Here is a 22,613-nt window from a genome sequence, read left to right as displayed (position 1 = left end):
AGTCCCTTATACAGACACACTTAAACCAGTTTAAATCATACACACAGCAGTTACATTTCATGGGATAAATTACCAGGTTAAACTAATGTAGCTGAAATACAGCTTAAAACCATTTAAGTGTTCCCACATTAGGTACTCGCACTGGAGTAAATAAATCATTTCAGGTACATCGTAGCAAAATTTCCAATAATGACAAGCCCATAGATGAGTTTCACTTTGTTCCCCAAAATCACCACATAAGCAAGCATATAAACTAACTATCAAATATTTGCGCTTAATTTCTAACCACAGAAGTAGCAAATCTAAAAGAATAGGAGTGCAAAAGATATAATGCAATTAATATTAAAAAATCTTACCTTTATTAGATTTGGATGACTTGTTCTTGTTAGGTTTAAAGCAAGAGCCCCTTGATTTATCTTCTCTATCCTTAATAAATTTCTGCACATCATCCAAAGAAAGCTTTTGAAGGACAACTACAGGCTTAGCTCCTTTATTTAGATCTTCAACTAGCCCAATCTTCTCTACTTTGTCCTTCTGTTCACCTCTAAATTCAGTTTTCCTTGACTCCTGAGTAACATTGCCATCTTTATCACGCTTGATTTTTGGAATGACAAAATGTTTCAATGCGCCAGATCTTGCCCCCAACAAATAACTGGGAAACTCTGCTTTATTGTCACCATGTGCTTTATTACTATCTATTTTACTCTTATTACCATCTGTCCTTCGTTCATCCTTGCTGTTGGGTGATTTAAACCCAGGTTTATCAGGTCTTGATCTACTAGAATCTCCTTTACCTTCCTGTTTAATACGAGGGCTGTCAGGTCTTGATTTCTGATCCCCAGAAGAAAACCTTTCCCTTGATTCACCAGACTCATGCCTATGTTTCCTTTCAAATTTCTCAGGTTTTGAACTATCGGATTTAATACCATGCTTAGAATCATGTTCATTTTTGTTTGAGGATCTCAAATATTCAGGCCTTCTAATCTTGGATGGATCTCCTCTGTATCTCTCTGACTCCCCCCTGTCCTCAGATCTTTGTTTAAGGCTATCATGGTCACGCCTCAGTGAATCAGAAACTGAACGCCCATCAGGCCTTTGTTTTGTTGGATCAGATCTACTTTCAGGTTTTACCCTTGAAGGATCAGATTTCACATCTAGTTTATGCCTAGGTATTTCAATTTTCTTATCTGACAATGGTTTACCAGAGTCCCTCCTATTATCATGTCTATGTTTTGGCGTTTCGGGCCTGCCTTCACTCTTCTGTTTTGGCGTTTCGGGCCTGCTTTCACTCTTCTGTTTTGGCGTTTCGGGCCTGCCTTCACTCCTCTGTTTTGGCGTTTCGGGCCTCTGCCTTATTTCCTGTTTGCCATTATTTTGTTTTCCCTCATTTTGTTTCAGCTCCATTTGCCTGCTCTCATTTTGTTTTGATTCTGTCTGTCTGTTCTCATTTTGCTTCACTTCCATTTGTCTGCTTTCATGCTTGCTTTCATGTTTAGCTTCTAACTGCTTGCTCTCGTTGTGTTTACTTTCCAACCGTCTGCTCTCATTTTGCTGAAATTCCATTTGTCTGTTTTCATTTTGCTGGATATCCATCTTTTGACCCTCAAAGTCTGACTTTTTCCTAAAAATCTCAGGATGGTTTTCAGGTTTAAATTTAAGAACTCCAACAGTGTCTTCTTGGGGAACACACACAAACCCATCGTTATACTGCTTAATTTCTTCAGGTTTTTTGATGGTGTCCAAATCCTGAGTTACTGTTGACTGAGAGTCCACTCTTCCTGCTTGCTGCAGATCAATACTAACCATCAATGCTGGCCTCGCCCCATTTCCTGCAGAACCTGTCTCCTGAGAAGCTGCTCTATTTCCTCCAGTAGCACCTCCAGCCTCCTGTGGTTTGTTTTCTTGTTTTCGCTTCTTTAGAGGCTTATCTGCAAGTTAAAAGAGAAAAATCACAAATCGTATACATAGACTGGTAAATGTCCAAGCAAGAATGTCCATTCCCCTCCACTCCCACCAATTAATCCACCTCAGCATGTATGTGCACACACAACAAAATCCATTGAATTTAAAAGCAAAAATAGAACTTTTCTAGCTAATACTTTTTAATGTATTCAGACTACCATTCATTGTCAGCCTACCACAGGTGCCAATTAATCATTAAAAAATCCACCCTCAAAACATACAAAAATCAAAGTCCCTGTATAATTCCCCACAGAACCATCTAATAAAGCAGTTGCAATACATAAAGAAAAAAAAAAAAATTTAGAAAACCCAAACTAATTCATTATGCTTGAAGCAAAAGTCTGCAAAGAGAAAGCTGGAGGTGCACCTTCACAACTACCTCTTGAGGAATACTGGTATAAAAGATTCTCTTCTGCAGATTCAGCCTGCTTCCTTATACATGAACTAAGCAAGGATCTGCAATGATTAAGACAGAGGTTCTCCCTACTTGGTTCAGTGCATCAGCTGGACTTCACACCAGGGAACACACAAACAATGTACAAAAATGATTAAAATAACTCCAACACTATATGCTTCTCTTTGAAGCTAAGCACTGTATCAAGAGTTGGAGTCTATACCACAACATGTACGTATCAGGTGGGGGGATACTACACACGTAAAAGCTTGAATATTTTCCCTTTGCAACCATAATGCTTTTCATGGATGAAATAAAAAGTTCAGTGATAATTTTATGTAGCGTCAAAAGCTTGACTCTGCAGTAAGCCTTTCAGTTTATACTAAAAAAATCCTTAAGAGTAGAATAGAGAAAAATAAAGTGAGCCAACCACACATCCTGTAATTTGGTAGAATTCATAGAAATGAGAAGCACATGGAAGTATCCAAAAGAGTATGTTCTATTCATTTAAACTACAACCTATTTATGTTACCAACATGGTACTCTAAACTAAAATTAATTTCTGCCATGAAAACCAAAAGCCCTACCTGCACTAAGGCGTATATTCTCATTTCTCAACTCTCGTCATGTAATTTGTCAAAAAACCAATTACTTTCTCTTCTCAGGGAATATGACTTTAAGTCTAAGGAATGACTAAACATAGGTTGGAAATTCTGTTGTAGATCTACTGTCAAAATGTCTAAACCACAAATGCAATGTAAGAAAAATAACTTATTTTGTGCCTAGATTTGTGGTGCCTTACCACCAGATGCAATGAGCCAGCTCTCTTTTTGGGAGCAGGAGAATGAATGGTAAGGAGGATGCAAATCAAGGAATAGGGAAATAAACTCCAAGGGAAAAAAATCCAGCACCCTTTCAAATTGGAAACCAGAATTGTAACATATGACTTCTAATTTCTTCTATATTTGTAGAAGATTCTTATTTAGAAGAACTAAAACTTTGAAGGATCACCTCCAAAATTAACATTAGAACACAGTAACAAGTAGTAACATGGTCTATTCCAGTGATGTGAACAGGCTTTTTTCCCTCATCATTTTCATTCTCAAAACTATTTGTACATCTCTAACTTCCTAAAACTCCAAAATTATGTACAACATTTAATGGCCGGAAGACAGTAAAGACAGATACAATAAACTCCATGCAGAAACTGGTCAACTGCAAATAGGGAACTTTGAAAAGTTCAACAAAAACCTGTAGGAACACCTGATAACTTCATGATGGACATGGGAAGTAAAATAAATTTGCCAAATCAAAGGTGCAGCTTTTTAGCATGGAGACTTTTGCTTTTTCTGTACTACAGCAACTGTTGGATTCACATGAGAACTTTATATAGATTAATTTCCCTAAATTACTGATCAAAATGAATACATTTTTTTGAAACCTTCATGCAATGACAAAAATTTTTTTTCTCCCTGTGACTAAGAGGGCTTTGACCTCACTGAGCTTCACGGCAGGTCTTAGGGATGGTCATGAAGTAGAGGCTTCCAGACTAATAGGTTTCAAATTGATTTTTAAAAAAAAACCCCCAAACATATATGTTAATATGCATATATCCACACACATAATTACCTTATTTCTCAATTACAACTCTTTAAATTTTGAAACACAAATTGAGAAACTTGTGCTCTTAGGAAAAATTCAGTCAGCTTTTACATTTTTAACCCAGAAATGTCAGCCACACTGAAAAAAGTCCTATAAAGCTCTGATGGTGGATCTAACAGTAGCCTTTAAGACATTACTGTTACCATTTATCTTCCCCATTCCTTAAACTGAGGTTATCACCTGTAGCGGAAGGGAACACACATTCATATTTCCACAAGTGCATTTCATTGTCCAATGCATCACCTTCAGGCACTTATGAAGATGGTTTGCATTAACCTACCAGGCTGAACAAGTCAATTAAGAGCCAAGCAAATGCTTCCCTCTGCTACCCCCACTATAGGAGCAAGACAGATGGCCAGGAGCTGTGACATCTTAAACAGCTGTAGCTGGATCAACCAAAACTCACCTTTCAGAGCCCTCATGCTGAAGGCTCCAAGGTTAAACAACCAAAACAATTCAAGTAGGACCAATTTTCTCGCTTGAACTTCTGTAACTGACCAGGCTCAAAATGCTGCTGCTCTTCATCCAAAACATGAAATTGTAAGTTGAGAGCATAGAAGTAGATGATCACATCACAACTTGGCATACTTATTTCCTCTAAATACAGAACTCTTCTGATGCACCTTCTTCATTTCTCTTGACAACTGCATACTGATGTTTTAGTAAGTTATTATAACCAGAACCTGTTGACATCTTATCTGAGAAAGGGACACCTTCAAAGTTTTCTTTTCCTAAATGGCAAGGTGATTGCAGAGTTACAGATTACTCACAGATTTCTTCATACTTCCAGTGCATCTTGACGGCGATCCTCAGAACTAGACTTGATCATTACTGTTTTGCCTCTATGAGATTTGTGGATGTAGGACAAAAAAGCTGGCCCAAGCATATGAAAATATCAGGTTGAACTAGGGCTTAAAAGGTAGGATGAGTACACAGTACCACTATCTTCATCGAGCGTAATGAAAAAATTCCACTGAATGAGCACAAAAGCCTTTGAACTCACTTTGAACTATATGAGAATAATCAATAAAGAATCAGAGAGGTGAGCAGAGAGTAATTACCCTCTGAAAACAGGTGTCTTCCTATCTTCTCTTTTACAATCCAATATATGCAAGTTTGCATACATCTACTTTGTTAAGGCATGAGTTCCAAGACCCCTTAGGGTTTTGACGAACAGATGAGCTTAGGAACTTTTACAATATCCATTCAAATATACTTCGTATCCTTCAAGGCGTCAGTATCCAAGCTTCATTCACTTCATTCCATAGATAGTAGAACTTCTTTTTATTATCAGGATCTAGGACTTTGCCAAAATATCAGACTAATGTTTTGCTTTCAAATCCTGCAGACCTAGATTCAAAGCTTGCCACAGTTCTGAACACGTAGGTTCACAAGCTCTTGAGACTAATAAAGTGTTATCAGGATCTTATTGCTTCACCCTTTGTAACAGTTTTCATAATAAAAGCAATATGTAGTAAGCCACAGAAAAGCCTTCTGACTGTATTGGAGATCAGGTATTCAAGTTTGTTGTTTGCAGATTCTTTTCTTTTTAGAAACGTTATTCACTCCTCCCCCACCCCCAAGAATGTAGATACATCCAAAATATATCTACCTTTTGTTCAATTCCTTGAACAAATTAATGTTAGTTCAGAGCACAGTCTGATCCCAGTTATTCTCTTATGTATACATCCTTTAGGCTTGGCAAATCTACATGGATGTTCTCTTTATATTGCAACATGCTCACCAAAAGGCAGCACCTTGGTACTCAAAGCAAGACCGTAAGCTACTTTATTCTAAAAAATAGTAGAGATGCTCTGTCAATTAAATAGGTCACTATGGTGCAAGAAAGAAAACATTACAGCAACCACAAGTTTGAAATGGAAAAAAAGATTAGCTGGATTTCCAAGTGGTTATCTCTCACCTGTCCTCTTATGAACAGTATTCCTGGACACAGGTTGTGACCTTCATCTTTGGAAATATGTGTGTGTCAAAATGACGAATACTTTCAGATTTAGAAATTAATTAATTACTGTGGAACCCTTGTGCAAAAAAAACGTTGCACTGGAATAACTACAGATACCTTCAAATAAATTTCTGCTGAAACTGCGAAGTCAATCATGATTTGAAGAATATCCATCCTGAAAACGGATATGCTTGGAAGCTGAGCAAGTGTTAGGGACAGCAGCTAGATGAGGGGAGCTGTATTAAAGAAGTATCTCCATTCTTCCATTTAACCCGAAATCTTTCCAAAACAGCAGCCAGAACACCATTAGTGCTGAAGTCTCCGATGTTACTGCTTTCTTGCAAACCTGATGATGGCCTTAAGTCCCAATATAAACTCTTTCAACTAATGAGTATAATAGGATGATAGCCTAAAAAATTCTAGAACTGCTTGTCCTAGCAAAGTGAAATGGGTCTTTTATAAATATCTAAGGTAGCAAGTCTAATTAAGAACCATGTGCATGGTTGCTAAGCTTCATTTTAGCAGAATGGTAACACTCCACTCTATTAATACTGTTTGGTAGACTCTAAAATCCAGAGATTTCTGAATGATCTTGAATGATCTTGAAGACACAACAGATAAATTATGACTTCCCCATTTACACCTTGTAAGGGATTCAATTGGAGACATCATATCCAAGATGGTTAAATGTGAATGTACTCCTCTTCAGAACCACAAAGAAGATTGATCCTCTAATGCTGAATTCTGGATGAACCATTTTGATGACTCCAGTACAAATTTTCTTTTTTTTAAAGTGTAACAATTAAGAGTTTTATATGTTAAAGCTCTAACACTCTTCAGAGATTACTGGGATATGCCTCTACTCATTTGAAATACCATTTCTTTGAATTATTTAAATTGGCAATAAATAAATGTAAACCAAATATACCAGTCCTAAGCAGTTATTACTTATTGTCAAACCTTCCATTTTTTAACAACATCAGAGACAAGTCAGCCAGAGGCCAATTACAAGCTTATTTTATTTAGGCTAACAGTCAAGATTAGGAATTTTCAACAGGTAACACATATCTCTATGTCTAAATAACAAATCTATGTTTACTGACAACTGTTTTCTTTTCTTAATTATTTTTCACAGATCTCTTAAAAGTTGTCCAAGCACCCTGTCCCCCCAACCAAGTGTTCTGTAGATAACAAGAATCTAAACCAGTCAATCTAATCTGGGTGCAAGGAAGGTTTAAAATTACTTTAATGGTACTGATGGATGACCTACCAATGGACTGAGGTTAAATATCCATTCTTATCTCCCTACTGCTTCAGGAACATTCAGCATTACTGACCATGAGAGTGCTCTCACCTGACCTCTCCCCAAAGCCATATTCCAATAAACAAAGAATTGAACAATGAAAGAGAACTCTTCCCATCAGTAGAAGAGATTCCCACAGTACTAGCTCCTCCCCTTGAAGGAGAGACTCAGCACAGGTCAAAAATTTTATTCTCACTGCTTGCTCCCTTACAGAAGCAACTAAGAAAGTACAGTCATAAACCTGGTATAGCAAGCTTTATAGAACAGAATGTAGTTCCAAAGTCTCCGAAGTAGAGACCAGAGGGCTTCCAGCTGTTGCAGTTCAGAGGAATGCATTTCTGAGAATCGGAACAGAAACAGCTGCTAATTTTTAGCAATCCGTTAAAAGACTTTATCAAACTTCTGGTCGCTGTGCAAAAATGAAAGCCCATCAGGAAGGATGTCCAAACTCATTCAGGACAAAATACAAAAAGACTACAGAGGTCTCTGACATTTTATTCTGACATCATACCTTGCACTCAAAAATATCTTCCATTAACTAGATCCAGTAGCATTTATACTGCATGATAATGAAAAAAAGTCTGTGTCTTCTTCGGTTGATGTCAGAGTGAACTTAGTAACTATGAACTATAGAAATGCAGGGCTTAAACTCTTACTAAGATTTATTAATTATACATGCCATTTCTTCATCAAAATGTAAATCCATTATAGAGAAATGACCGTCCCAGAACAAAATAAGTCATTACTGGGTAAGTAATGTTATAAATCCTCCCATCCATCTAACAGGTACAATCAAGGGCATACGCTACATGCAAGTTAGATTTAATTTTATAATCTTGGTTTATGCTACAGATAAAAAAACCCCAGACTTCTTACCAAACTGCTAGGTTTTAACTGTTTTCTACACCTGTTTACAAAAGCAGGTTTCTGCTTTTGTAAACATAAAGCACAACCTGGGATTAAGAGGGGAATGTGATTTCATGTTACACAAGAACACCAAAATAAAGTAAGCGCCATTAAAAAAAAAAAGCCTCTGCTTTTTTTTTTAAATGTGTTTTTAATTCAATCAGTATTTCATTGTTTATAAAAATAGAAAAGAAAGTAATTTTTCCTAGATAGATGGAAACATTGCAACACTGCATTACAATTTCTCTATACAGAAGAGGAATTTCTTCCCTTTACTTTTCTTAAAACATGTCTGAACACACACACACACACACACACAAAAATCTCATATCTATAGGAACTGGAGGTTGCAAAGCTGCTTTTTTTTTGGGAAAGCTATGTGAGGTGCCCGTTTCATCCATTATGTCACACTACGAAATGCAGACCTAATGAAAGCTTGTATACACAAAATACACGGTACCTAATTCTCACATTGTCCTACTACATAGAGACACAATTATATTTTACACTGTCTCATTTCATCTTCTGGCATTAGTGACTATAATCCTCTGCAAGGTTACTATGCAGACTACACTTGTAGCTCCATTTTTAAGGAAATAAAACCCCTATAACATATTTTTGGAAGTCAATGCTAATACTGGTTATAATTACATATTCTGTCATTTAATTAACTGGCTACATAAAATTAGATGTAAACAAACTATTCATTCTTAATAGTGTTCTTCTATTAGTTTCCTGTTCGGGGACCTTTTGGGGGGAGATGGGTAATGGGGAGAAAGGGAGAGGAGCTGGATAAGAACTTAAAAGGTAAGAGAAAATGGTTACTTACCTATAACTGTAGTTTTGAGAGATTTGCTCCGGCAGATTCACACTCCTGGGATGTGTGTCTCTGCTGCTATGGGCTTGGAAGGAACTAAAAAAAGAAGGGCCCACAGCAGGCATCCAAATGCCCCCTAACTGATCCAATTATTGGAAATAAAGTTATTACAGCTTCACTTCTTCCTAATTCAAAGAATCCACAGTAAGATTCCAAAGAATTGGGTAAAATGGATCCTCAGAGGTAAAATATATAGGGAAAAAAACCACAGATACGAGTAGGTTTGTCTCATTTAAAAAATGCTTCTAATGCTTTTAAGTTTAAAAGAAATATTAGCCTCCTAATGAAATGGTTAGTGATTAACGATTTCATAACTCTTCTCACAAACTCCAGAGAACAGTGTCTTTCACAAGAAAAAGTACAACTCCTTAATCTGTTAAGACAGCAGCATTATATAAAAGTGTCTTTGAAGTAGCCTAAAATCTAACAGTGAGCACACAATACTACGCATGGAAGAGCTCAAATTAAAATTTAGCAAATCTGAGTAAAATAAAAAACTGAAGCAATTTGAAAAAGAGTCTCTGAAAAAAGATGGGTTACTTTCTGGCTTTTTAAAATCATTTTCAAGTTTATATTCCCTTTCCTCCTTCCTAGAAGACTCAGAGCTCCTTTTAACATCAATATCATAAATATTTTTGATTCACAGTATTTGGGGTTTTTAGAAAAGGAGAAAGATCTTGAGGTATAAACCTTCAACCTGAAAATTAATTCAGTACCAGGTCTAAATCTTGAAGAACAAGAAGAACTTAATGTAATGTTCTAGGAAAGGTTTAGACTGAAAGTGGCTGACTAGCTTTGAGCTACTTGACTATACACAAAAATAACCACTTGTATCTGAACAGTGGCAAAGCACAAGTTAATGCAAAGAACTGAGCTTACCAAAATGAAATTTCTCCTTCAACATCCCCCCGCCAACCAAGGAAAAAAAGATTCCTGAGAAGAACAGAAATTCCTGGGACATAATTTTCAAAAACTCAACAGGATTTCCTGTACTTTCTCGGAGTAGACAACTTCAGAATGTGAACAAAGCACAACTCCAGTTAAGTGAACAAAATAGGTTGAGAATATGGACCTCTACTTGTTTCAAAAGTATTCAACAGCACCAAGTAGTACAGGAAATGGGACTACTGACAGTGATTAGAAAAGAAGAAAGTGTGCATGAAGCTTCACTACCTTTCAAAGAAATTATATCATTAAAATATTACAATGCACCTAAGCAGGGGATGGTTCACTTGTCAATTGTTGTGGAAAAAGATAATCCCTTTCTGTATTAGCTCTTCTGAATCACTTTTTTTCAAACTCAGATAATCTGAGTCATGATAAGTAATAGTTGGATCTATCTGTAATACTACACATCCTTTCAAAAGAGAAGCTATGATCTAGTATTGATTGACAACTTGTATCCGATGAGGGTATAGAGGCCACCGTGAGGGGGACAATGGGAAATGAAGACCTGAGGTATGTCATGTTCCATGGACTTATTTATTTGTTCTGAGGCTATTAAACGTAATCGATGTATTGAAATGTAACTTTTGGTGCCAAGTGCCTTGATCTCCAAAGTCTTCAACTATTCCTTCCATTAACAGATACAGACAAATTACTTGCAAAATTAATGAATACAGAGAGAGACTTCCTTGATGGAAAAAGTAGGAAGAGGAGATGGACTCTTGTCCTTGCACACAGAGGACAAGGACGAAACCAACTTTTTCAAACTTTGCACCCTGCTATCATGATGAAAAGACCACTTAATCCAAAATCCAAATAGACCAAAAGGATAGAATTATAAAAACAGAGCTCTGAAAAGCACTCAGATATGAGGCAAAAGGTCTGTGTTATAAAATCACTTCTTATGCACATCTGACATACATTTGGTCAAATCTGCCAGATTTTGCATTAGTGATTTTTGCACTATGAATTCCTTTTTCAGAAAGCAAAAGCATGACAATCAGGTTCCAGAAAGTTATGCTGCTTTTCAAAGAAGGCGGCACTTCTGCAAAACCCTGCGTTAGTTCCACCTCTGAAACAAAGACTGCCTCCCACTTTGAGAGACTTTGTCTAGTGGAAGCTAAATATTTTAACAGTTTTGTTAGAATTAATGATTTATTACAGAAAGTACTATAATTACCAAAGGGCTCCAATCGCCATTTCCCACCTGTACTAAACATTATAAAAGGACCTCAGCATTAAAAAAAAAGAGCTTAGCATTGCCTCAGGCCAGTGTAGCAGTTGTATAATTTTTAGCAAGAACTCCCCCCAGAAAAATCACTGCCTCTCTGTTCCTCTAGCATAAACAGTTCCACCACACTACTGGTTCCAAGCCTCAGAAAGAACATGTCATAACCAACTAAAGCCTTGCTGTTAAAAAGAAAGCATCTGAAAACCTTTGATGAAGCATAGTACTATAGAGATTTCATGTCTAAAATAAAGGACAGAAGAGACCACTAATCTTCTATCAAAACTTGCGAATACTATTCTACTCAAAGTACTTTATGGAAGACATCAACATGTGCCTACACAGAAAGTGTAGTGTGACTGTAATATATATTTCCATGCCTCGATTACAAAAGCAGCAAAGATACTTTCAGGCAGGTATTAGTATGTACTAGCATCTTGAGTAAGTTCTCTAAAGGGACACTTGCTATTGCAAAGCATCAGCTAGCACTATACATTCCCATTCTAATTAGACGGAATACTTGCTACAATCATGCTATTTTCTTGACATAATGTGATCTGAAGTTACAGTATATGTACTAAAATGCACGGATGCCAGGCTTTTGCATAAATACACTAAGTAGCTTTGCAAAAATGAATGACATACTTAGGAGTTATTGGATATATTTCTGACAGACATATTCCCATAGGAACAACAGAGGAAGCTTCCTCCTGCAATCACACCAAACCAAACGGCTATAACCAGAACAATCCCAGAGTGTATCAACTTGTAGACAGAGTACAAACTCACAAGCAACGGCAAAAGCATTACCAAAAAATAACAACCATACTTCTCCAAGGTAACAGCTTTTCAGGAAATCTGTCCCAAGTCTGCTGAAAATCCTTCTACCTAATACTATTCATTCATGGCTGAAAAGAGCTGCTGTCTAGCATAGAGGCAACTTACCATCAGTGAATAAATGGTAATCATTTGTTCCAATATAAGGCAGCAACTCTTGCACCTGATTCATAGAAATTGCAAGAACTCAGGAAAAACTGAGACCTGCCAGAGGATGCAGGTAGAAGGGAAGCATAAGGTTGGAATCCATATTTGAGAAGATGGTTATTGAGCAGTGGTGAAGAGGAGAGAACACGTTCTATAAAAAAGTCATTCTTTTCCCCAAAAGAAACAAATCAGAGTCTGCCCATGACTATGTCATTATGGTAAACAAACATTACAACTAATGCTCAACATTTCCCGAAAGCCAGAACAAAAGAGAAAGTGTGTTTTACTCTTGCTCTAAGTGTTTGAAGGCTGCTGTGCACCATCAAAAATACAGTGCATTTTTCCAGATGTTTCTCAGCTAAAACATGCTGAAGAGTCTACTTGAAGTGTGTGGATATAAAAGCAACTTTTGAAGTATTAGGAGACAAACCACAGGCTCTCAATCAATAAATTTAAAATTAGTAGAAGAGATTTAAGCAAAGTGACAAATTCCCCATTTCATTAAATTAAAATTAAGGACAGTAGAGATCTCTTTTGAGGTGAGCACACATTTTCTGCACATATTCACAAACGTTTCCTAAAAAGACTTGATTTAGTTATCAAATAAGAAATTTATGAAGTCAAACCTTTTAGTAATTGCAACACCCACATTTACAAACACACACACACATACACACACACAAACTCTCTCTCTCCGCCCTCCCTGCTGCCCCGGCAGCTTTAAAAACAGAAAAAAAATCTTTGAATAGGGAGAAAATTTGTGCTCTCTCTACTGAGAGACCCAAACTGTATGTAAATTCAGTTGCGTCCATGCAAATATGTCCAAAATTGACCATTTTCACCTATGAACTTCCAATATCAGAATTTGCGCCTTTTTTCACTCTGCAAGATTTTTCTTGGGAGTATCTAATAAATTAGAATTATAGTATAAAAGAGTTTTTTCTCAGAAGTTAAACACAGTGCAGAGGAAGCTTCTGAAAATTACTTATGTTAACCTATCACTATCTAATTTATAAAATACATCTTATCTTCAAGATTCACATGTGGGTTTTGCATCTATTTTTGAGATTTCTGATGCCTGAGACCTTCAAACCAGTTAAAACCAGAAAAAACCAAACCAAACCAAAAAAACACCCAAAGAGGATAGATTCAATGAAACCAGTTAAGACAACCAGTACAGCTACTGAATTGAAGAGAACACATTTCAGAGGCTCATCTGGTTCTGTGATAGAGACCATATAGATATATGGTAATTCTCTAAAGCTTGTAATGCCTACATAATAATGAATATCCAGTTGAACAAGCATTGGAGACAACATAGTAGTATATATTACTCAATCATTACACTGCCTTTAAAAGAAGAGATGTGATTTTAATCTAACACCTCCTTCATGTGAGGTTCAAAGGGGGATATGAATAGAAATGGGATAAAAGAGTTTTCCTGTATTTTCTTAAATTAGGCAACATGGGTAGTTATTTAATAATTCAACTACCCAAACTTATTACAAATTTTGACTTATATACTGCTGGGATTTTAGAAACTATAAACAATGTCGATTGTACTTCATTCAGTCTCATGGTTCAAAATAAGAGCAGCTTAAAAAGAATTTTGAAACATAAGAACTTCACTTTCCATCCATTAAGACCCCAAATAAAGAATACCAGCTATTAAAAATACGCATATATGAGAGATTACAGTTCGTTGTTGGAGGGGAATAGAGATGAATGTCGCAGAAGAACCTACACTGAGTAAACAGAATTGAACTATGTGACAATGACAGAAAGTTTTTCTATATATATATATATATGGGTTTTATATGCATATATATATTTATATATTATATATAGTGTATACACACACACAATCCTTTTACCTTTATCTTGCACTTCTTTTGAAAATCGCTCCCTTTCAATAGCTGATTCACGTTCTATCCGCTCAATTTCAGCCAATGCATCCAATTCTACTTCATCATATGACGTTATAGTTCCTTGTTGCGAAACCTGTTGCTGTGTCTGTACCACAGGAGTTTGAGGTTGTTTTGCAGCAACTGAAGTGTTCTGTTGTAAAACAGGCACTTGTTGTGCCTGAAGGAAAGCTGTCTGTTCATGCTGCGGCAAACACTGAGCAGCGTTTAGTGGGCGGTTAACATCCTGTGGAGTAACGGGTGTTTTAGAAGTCTGTCCTGGGTACTGCACATTAAAAGGAATATCACCCTCTGACACACTGCTGTTTTCCAAACCAGAAAGCATATCATCCTGCTGGTCCATATCCGAAGATCTTACACGAGAGAGTCTTAATGTAAGCTTAGTGGAGTCCTTGGAAGGAGAACTAATGATATCATACATTGCAGCTTTTTCAGTCTGGTCTTTTTCATCCTTGCCTAACTTCATTTTCTTTTGTTTCTTTTGCTTTCTTTCTGGAGAATCTAACAATATGTCTGGGGGAACATCTCTAGGTGATGAATAAGGTGGAGGCTGAGATTGTTGGATTAAAGGTTGTCTTGATCCTAGAATAATAATTCAGAAAAACTGAACAGTTATGTTGTTTCATGTTTATATAAAAACACACTAAATATAACCTACATAATTTTCATGTGTATTTCTACATATATCTGTGTTCACAAAAGGTCTAAATAAGATTGGTAGGAAGCACATCATTCCTAGATCAAGATCTAATCCAGATAGTTGCAGTGTATTTCCTAGGAATTTTAGCAGTCCACTGCAGGTAGAAAAGGGATCATTTCAGAGAAGATGGAATGAAAAAACCCACCACCAAAAAAAGAATAAATAAAAATAGTACCTGCAGGTTCAGAATATCAACTATTAGAAAATGGTCAATGAAAGCAAGCTGACTACAGAAAAAGGAAAGATCAAAAAGATTCTTAATAAGGTCCAGTGATGAAGACTTAACGATCAGTGTATAGGCATTAGCCATTTCAGCCCCATATTAACTAAAAAAAAAATAAAAAAAAAATTTCAAAACGTACACAACCTCCTTAACTTTGATTCTGACACTTCATTTTCAACTTTTTTTTTTTTTTAATTTTATTTTAGGGAAACTCATTCCAACCTCCCCACTCATTACGATCTAGAAAACACCGATTGTCTTAAGGCATTTTTCTACCGTTCCCTGCCTTATCTCCCCTTTTTTTCAAACATATGAATTTTTACTTCTACATGCACTGATTCCAGGCTTTGAGTGTATCTAGAGAAATTTTTAAAAGAGGACATTTTTAATTAAAAACATTCTTCAATTAATCACATTTAAATTTTTTGTTCCTCAAATTAAACCAGCTCCCCATTAACTGCTAGTCGAGAAAAGAGCTTTGAAAAACAGACAAGCTTTTCAACCTGTCCCAATTATAATTTTGAGCTACAATTTTTGGCTTAAAAAGCAATACGGGGGGGGGGGGGGGGGGGGGAGGGAAGAAGAAAAAAAAAGAAGAAAAGCCTATTGGCTGGACCACTAGGGCCAGCCTCCTCTTGTTAAAGCAAACATTCAGCAGATTCCATTCATCCATTGGGGAATACTAATCTTCAGAAAGCAGTGACTGAGATTATTATTCGTCATTCTGGTTCAGGTCACCACAGGTCAGTATTTCTAACAACAATCAAAAAATAATTGGAATACAGGTCCCCATGTGCTTCATTCAAGAAACACCACTAAAGAAGCTTTATTCTGCAGCTTAAAATTCCACCAGTTATTTTAAGAAGTATTAAGAAACATTAAGCAATGTACTGACCTGTAGATGAGAAAAAGAATGGATATCTCTAGCAAAGCTTCAAATCACATGAAAGGTGTGCCTTTACTGATGACTTCTTTGCATAGACTGCTATACTTATTTTCTCTCCCTAGTACATTCTGTGAGAACTCCTACAACTTCTGTATGTACAGAGCAGGGTATGAAATGGGTTTATCTTACCCCTTCTTGACCATCAACAACAACTCCATATTCTGCCAATAACATCCACAACGCTGGAAAGCCCTGGTTTACTCATCCTGATTCTCATGATCTTACCACTACTCCACTTCCCCTCCACAAATTAGATACCACACTCAACCACCAGTAGTGAAGTCCTGGCTACACCCTATGAAGATCTCTCACCTGCCTTTCACCACAGATTCCTATTCTTGTGATGCTCATCCCCACAATTACTGTCTCTTTTTGTCATTTACAAGATTGTCTTAATGGAATGTATAGCAGAAATCATTAGCTACTGATTTCTTTCATGGTAATGACTACCACTCAGGAAATACAAGCTGCATTTTTATTTCTACAAATATTAGAGGCAGCTCAAAACATTTCGGTGATCTTACTGACATCTTGCTCTTGAATTATGTCTTAAATGAATACTTCTGAAGTTGCAACAATAGAATATTTACTGTTTTTTACAGTCACACTTCAAATAGAATTCATAGGTTTGATTCTCCCTTGTCCTAAACTTTTAAGTAAATATGACAAGATTGTTCTGATTTGGTATTTGTCGTGCTGAAAAATAACACTGCAGCAACAGATAGGATGGTTCTTTTTATCTTTGGGTAGACTTGAGGAGGTCAGAAGGATTTCAGTGCATTCCATTGAACATACTTAGAATCCAGCAAATGAAGAAACAAAAGTAAAGCTTTCCCTCTCCTAGGCAGCACTACGAATAAGTATTTGAAAGTATCTTCCTTCTGAAGGAAATTCCTGAAAGGTGTTGATAGTAAGGCTTATAAGCAGCATTTTAAGAGTACATGTTCTGGCAATAACTTCACATATTTCTGAGATGTCTAATGATGGTTAAGCCTCTGGCAACAAGGAGGCTTAGGAGCTACAATGCCTATGTACTGAGGTGAAAAGAAATTCAAAAAGATGAAGCATTCTGGAAGAGTTTCACTGTTCCACAGACATTAACAGTTTTGAACAGGTATCACACATTGAGCATGTACCACATACTGTTGTATGCTTAGGCTTCAGACAAAATGTCACCCATTATACAGACGGAATTGTGCCCACTACTGCTGAAGCCAGTCTGGAATATTTCCTATGGGAGAAGGCTTGAGCCATTATATGCCCGAGAACAAAACTCTTACAAGACTTGTTGATAACAGAAGAAATGTTTTTGTGGAAAGAATACACAGACTGACAGGTAGGATCTGTTTGCTGAACCAGTCGAGATTCCAAGGTTGAGAAGGTTTATTCTACAAAATGCTGTCAATGTAGTAAATAGTATGATGATCTTTGGAAACGATCTTTGGGAATGAACTGAATTTTGCAATATTATTTTAGAACAGAGAAATATGTAGGCAGCTTTTGAGTCTAAATCTAGGGCTGTGCGGTAATTCAGGAGAAAAAAAATCTGACTTTCTGTAGTTGATCTTCCATAGTATCAGTAGAAGGACTTTGCACAAACTCTTTTCATATGGCAGGAATATGTAAAACTTGTGAGATAAAAAGAGATTCTCCACTGATTTGGGAAGGTCATTGGACAATTACTGAACAGTAAATACTGATTGCAATGAGATAACACCAAATGTAGCTGAGAAGCAGGTAACGTCAATAGAAAATGAGGCCTCTACAGAGAACAAATACACCCATCAACAGTACCTCCACAATCTTTCGGTAACAATCATCCTGACCACCCATGATAATCCTGGGACTGGTTCTCTATATTAATTAGTTTTCCTACTGCTTCCTAGTGGTAGATGGCACTGAGTATGGAAGAAGTTTTATCAACTGCTATGGCGACTTGTAAACACCTTTTTTTCTGTGACTCTTGACTGATTTCTCATCAAATCCTTTATAATGCAAGCAACTATAAAATGCATTGCATTGACAGTAACTTAGCCTTCTTAAAAATGTGAAGTTTCAAAACCACTTCTTTTTTTTTTTTACCCCTGGAATGGCTTCACTGGCTCATTGTTCATCAGTAACTTGGGTAGCAAACAAATAAGCTTCTGTCCAGGAGACTGCACACATCACTGACATCTCCATCTTACATTTTGTGTGTGCGCACTTTCTAATGACACCACAGTACTTGCATCTTATTTAAGCGTTCATGACACTTTCTCTGATCATCTCTGAGCTTCTTCAGAGAAAAGACCACTTGCCTTTCAAAGCTGATGCAACGAAGTCACACCATTGATGACATTCTTTGTTGTGATCCATGTGGTTAAAAAACAACTATTCAGGTTAGCAGGAACTTAGAATTCACATATTTTACAGAATTTTAAAGAATTCTTAGCTTTCAACTTGCACAACAACAACTTCCAAAGGGTCACTCAAAACAGTATCTTCGTATTCCTTTAACTCCTTTGCAGGTAAAGGTTGCCAGATGTTGACAGAACATCCTCTTTTTTGCCAGAAGTATAATTCCCTATGCATGAAAGCTGGAAAAAATTGCTAGTGAACAAATGACAATTAATGTCTAATACTTGGTTCATAGCACATTGGAGAGAAAATTCAGGAACATTCAAGTGCTATGCCTTTCTAAATCCACAGCAAAGTGATCCTCAAGACTCCAGGAACATTATTTAAGTGGGTACCGAATTGTTGTGCAAACCTGGACACAGCATTCCAGACTTTTTACTGGAAAAGTCTGGAAAGAGAGGCTTTAAGGAAGGCATATGTGCTACATTTGGATTATTAAACTTCACATCTGAGTAATCATACTGTAAATAAGTTCCTAAAGGCAGAATCTGGAGAAAGAGAAAAGAACCAGAGCACACATACTGCATTCATACTGATGTTTGTCTGTTGGAAAAGCTAAGAACCTGGTGATGATAGAATCTGAGGAACTCACTACTGCCAAGAGATTTTAAGAGACTCCAGTTACAATGTGTAAATGGAAGAATCTCATTTTTTTAATTTAATATGATCCTATTTACCACCTTTACATAAATGGAATGTTTTCATGAAAATGGTATCAGACAAATTCAGCCTGGAAGGCTGGCTAAACTAATCTCAGAGATCATTTTGAGAATTTGTGCCTCCAGCACACTCAAAAAGGGAAAAACAGTCCCTTCAAACAGATGGTAAAGGACTGCCCAGAGTATTATACATAGACTGTATGATTTAAGAATACACTAGAAGAACAATTTCTCTGTAAGGACTGAGATAATAATAAAGAGGTAGTATTCCAAAGTGAATTTGTTAAGAATAAGTATCACCAAATCAAAATAATTTTATTCCATAAAGCAGTAGGTCTTGTGGATTGAAGAGAACTGAGTGCCATATCTGGACTTTAGCATGGCTTTCTATATAGCTTCTCATAACAATTTGACTAACAAGCTGAGGAAGTATGATCTAGACAAAAATACTGTAAGATTGTAGTACACCCTACTGCAAAACTGTGTTCATAGGCTATCAATTGTTCTTGGCAAAAACAGATGAAGGGAGTACAGGTGAACAAGTGCAGCTTTCCAGAGCACTGTCTTACAAATAGTTGTTTAAATATAACTTCTCATGTAACAGAATTAGAGAGTATTTTATTAATCTAAAGATCATAACAGCTTTTGGTGTTGAGTCTTTTGTGAGAGAGGCCCACAACTACTTTTAAAAACAAAATAAAAAATCACAATTTTCTTGATGAATTTGAATAACCTTTTGAAATAAAAGAAATTCAGTGAGAAGAAGCACAAATTTTTTATTCATCTGAGAAAGAGCAATTGTAACAACATGAGAGGAAGATATATAAGCTCTACAGAAAGACAGCAATATGTTTAAAACAACTTGCAATATGAAGCTAAGTTATCAGCAAAGAGCAGTTATACTCTCATATACAACAGTAGTATACAAAGTTGTCTGCGGTATTTTTCTGACTACTCATCCTTTTAAGTCTTCAGACAGAGTTGTATCTACAACTTAGGACAATACAATATCAAGACAAATGCAGACCAATTAGAATTCAGATAAAAACAAAGACAGTTAGAAGCTCAGAAGTGATGACTAATGTAAAGATGATAGAACAAAACCGTGCTGCTCAGTCTATAGAAGATTAGATTAGTGCAAGACATGGCAATGTTCTTTAATGTGTAAATGACCGCTATAAAAAAAAGGACGTGAATTGGTTTTCCTTGCCGATTGGAAAGAAGTCAAGAAGTGTCATGCCTAACTGCAACAAAAATGATTCAGGCAGTATGAGAAAAGCTTTCTGGCACTAAGAATTTTAACAGGCTGCATGGCAAGAGTAAAGAAACTCCATTACTGACATTTTAACAAAAACAATAGATGGAAGTTATTGGGAGTGATACTGGTATAGCTCATCCAACATAAGAGTAAGAATATGGGAAGCCCCCAAGTCTGTTCCTGATGTATTTTCTAAAATCACAGAATCTTCCTCTGGAAATCCTCCCAAGTTTTGTACTAGATATAAAGAAATTATTACTTATTTTGATTAACAGTTAATGTTGGCATTCGTTTTCAAAGAGCATAACTTAATTTAAAACTGAAGCTTAAAAGGCTAGCATATGAGAGAGACAAAGAAGAACATACATTTGGGAGGTTTTTAGGGACAGATTGTATTCACTTTCCACATACTCTTTCAATAGTTTTCAGGGAAGAGTCTCACCACTTTCTCCAGAGCTTCAAATGCCTCATGAAAAACTCAGCTTTGGCTGTTCTAGCTTAGAACTACTGCATTCAGAAGCATCCTTGCATAAAAATATAAGACTTGAAGAAAGAAACAAGAATGAATGTTTATTTTGGCTCTGTCAGAAAAAAAATCTTTGAATAAGTTTCTTCCACCTTTCTTTTGAAGGCGAGAGGGCGAGATGATAATTTTTCTTGACAAGTACTTTGAGAGCACTGAAGTCTGTACTACAGATTTGATAAGATTCCTAATTCTTCTTGCCACCCACTATACGTTCAGAGACCAAGTGTAGAGGATTCTCTCTGGAGAAGTCCTATAAATCCCGAAGAAAATAAAAGTAATCTTTCTAAATTATTCAGAAAATAATCAAATACCCATTAACAATTTCTAGAAAAGAGTGCAAAATTATGTAGTTTCATAAGGGCTGTTGCTAGTCCTTACAGATGTTTTCCCACGATTTTAGGAAACTGTATGGAAACAGGACTGTAAATGATACAAACTCTTCTCTTTGGAAAGCAATGGACTAAAACCATTGTGGAAGGCTTTCCTTTATACAGATCTTTAGTTGTTGTTTTAAAAAAAAAATTAAAATAAAAAAAAAATCTTTTCTGAGGTTCCAGAGCAGTGGGAAAGTAGAACAGATAAAGGATTTCGATGAGTAATTGTTCTTGGGTAATGGAACCCACAGACTATTTATGAGATCAACAAAAGGAAAATACTCCAAGTTAATTGTTCATAAATGGATTCATAGAAATGAATTTTTTAAGAAAGTAGGTGTAGTAACAGATGATATCATGAAAGCAGAGCCATTATTCTGTTTGCATAGTTAAACATACAAAATTTACATAAAAAAGAAAGGATGAAGACCAGCCTAGATCTTCTGGATAAAACTTCAGCTGCTCTGGTACCTTTACTGGAGCAGAAGTGAAGCAAAGATTTCTGTAACAGAGAAATTTTACTCCACTGAGTAAGTGAATAATCAACCAAAATAACAAATATACCTTCTGCCATCTCTCAAATACTTGCTGAGTTGCAAACAAAGCTTCTTCCTCATTCAGATTCTGTCAATCAGACAGCTATGTTCAGTCTTAAAGTAATTCAAGACTGTGCAATCACAAGTCTCCAGAAGTCCTTGCTACTTCCATGTCAAAAGTACAGAAATGCAGTCTGTACCTGTACCTTCTCTAAGTGACTCAAGTTTCTGTGTGATGCAAGAAAGCCTAGATATAACAACATCCTTCCTGAGATCTCTCTCTGGACTGATGATGTCTAATGCCAGTCTTTTTGTTCTTCCAAACAAACAATTAAGCATTTTGCTGATTTTCTTTACCAAATGTGCAACCTGTCAACCAAACTTTTAAGGGCTAACAACAGTAGAAACAAAAAGCTCAGCATAGATACTTGCTGTTTGTTCATCACTGGAAAATTTATCAGCACAACTTTCACTCCAAATCATAGGCCAAAAACACTGTCAGGGATGCCATGTTCTAAATAACACTATAATTATCCACACCTCTTCCATACATTTCTAAAATATGAGATTAGAGGATGTAAATGTCTGCAAGATTCTTGCAGCATCAAGAACTGGTTCTCTCAATCGGGCTTCATTAATCTCTTTAAAAAGGAAAATGGTAGCACCATGAGTAACAGTATTTCAGTTGAGTGCTTTATCAATGGGAAAAGTAAAGCGAACATACAGGTAAATAAATCAAAGCACTCCTCTTGCACTTTTTCAGCCCCTTTCACACTGAAACATTACAATCTGAACTGTACAATCAGATTGTTTTCAGAAATAATCTGAAAAGGTATCCCTTCAAA

At 36.3% G+C, this 22,613-nt stretch overlaps 1 protein-coding gene across 1 annotated transcript in view; it reads right to left on the bottom strand.

The window, feature by feature from the left end:
- The window catches only part of NIPBL (NIPBL cohesin loading factor), a 99,715-nt gene that overhangs the window by 57,919 nt on the left and 19,183 nt on the right, over window positions 1-22,613 (bottom strand). Inside the window, exons 8-9 of the mRNA XM_059834341.1 lie at window positions 14,099-14,731; window positions 357-1,928 (exon numbers count right to left, since the gene is read on the bottom strand). Of these exons, the coding sequence (XP_059690324.1) occupies window positions 357-1,928; window positions 14,099-14,731 (2,205 nt within the window). The remainder of the gene's footprint in view (window positions 1-356; window positions 1,929-14,098; window positions 14,732-22,613) is intronic.

Source organism: Gavia stellata, chromosome Z (genome assembly GCF_030936135.1).
Source record: "Gavia stellata isolate bGavSte3 chromosome Z, bGavSte3.hap2, whole genome shotgun sequence".
In the NCBI taxonomy this organism is placed as follows: Eukaryota; Metazoa; Chordata; class Aves; order Gaviiformes; family Gaviidae; genus Gavia; species Gavia stellata.
This window is presented reverse-complemented; position numbering and strand designations above follow the sequence as displayed.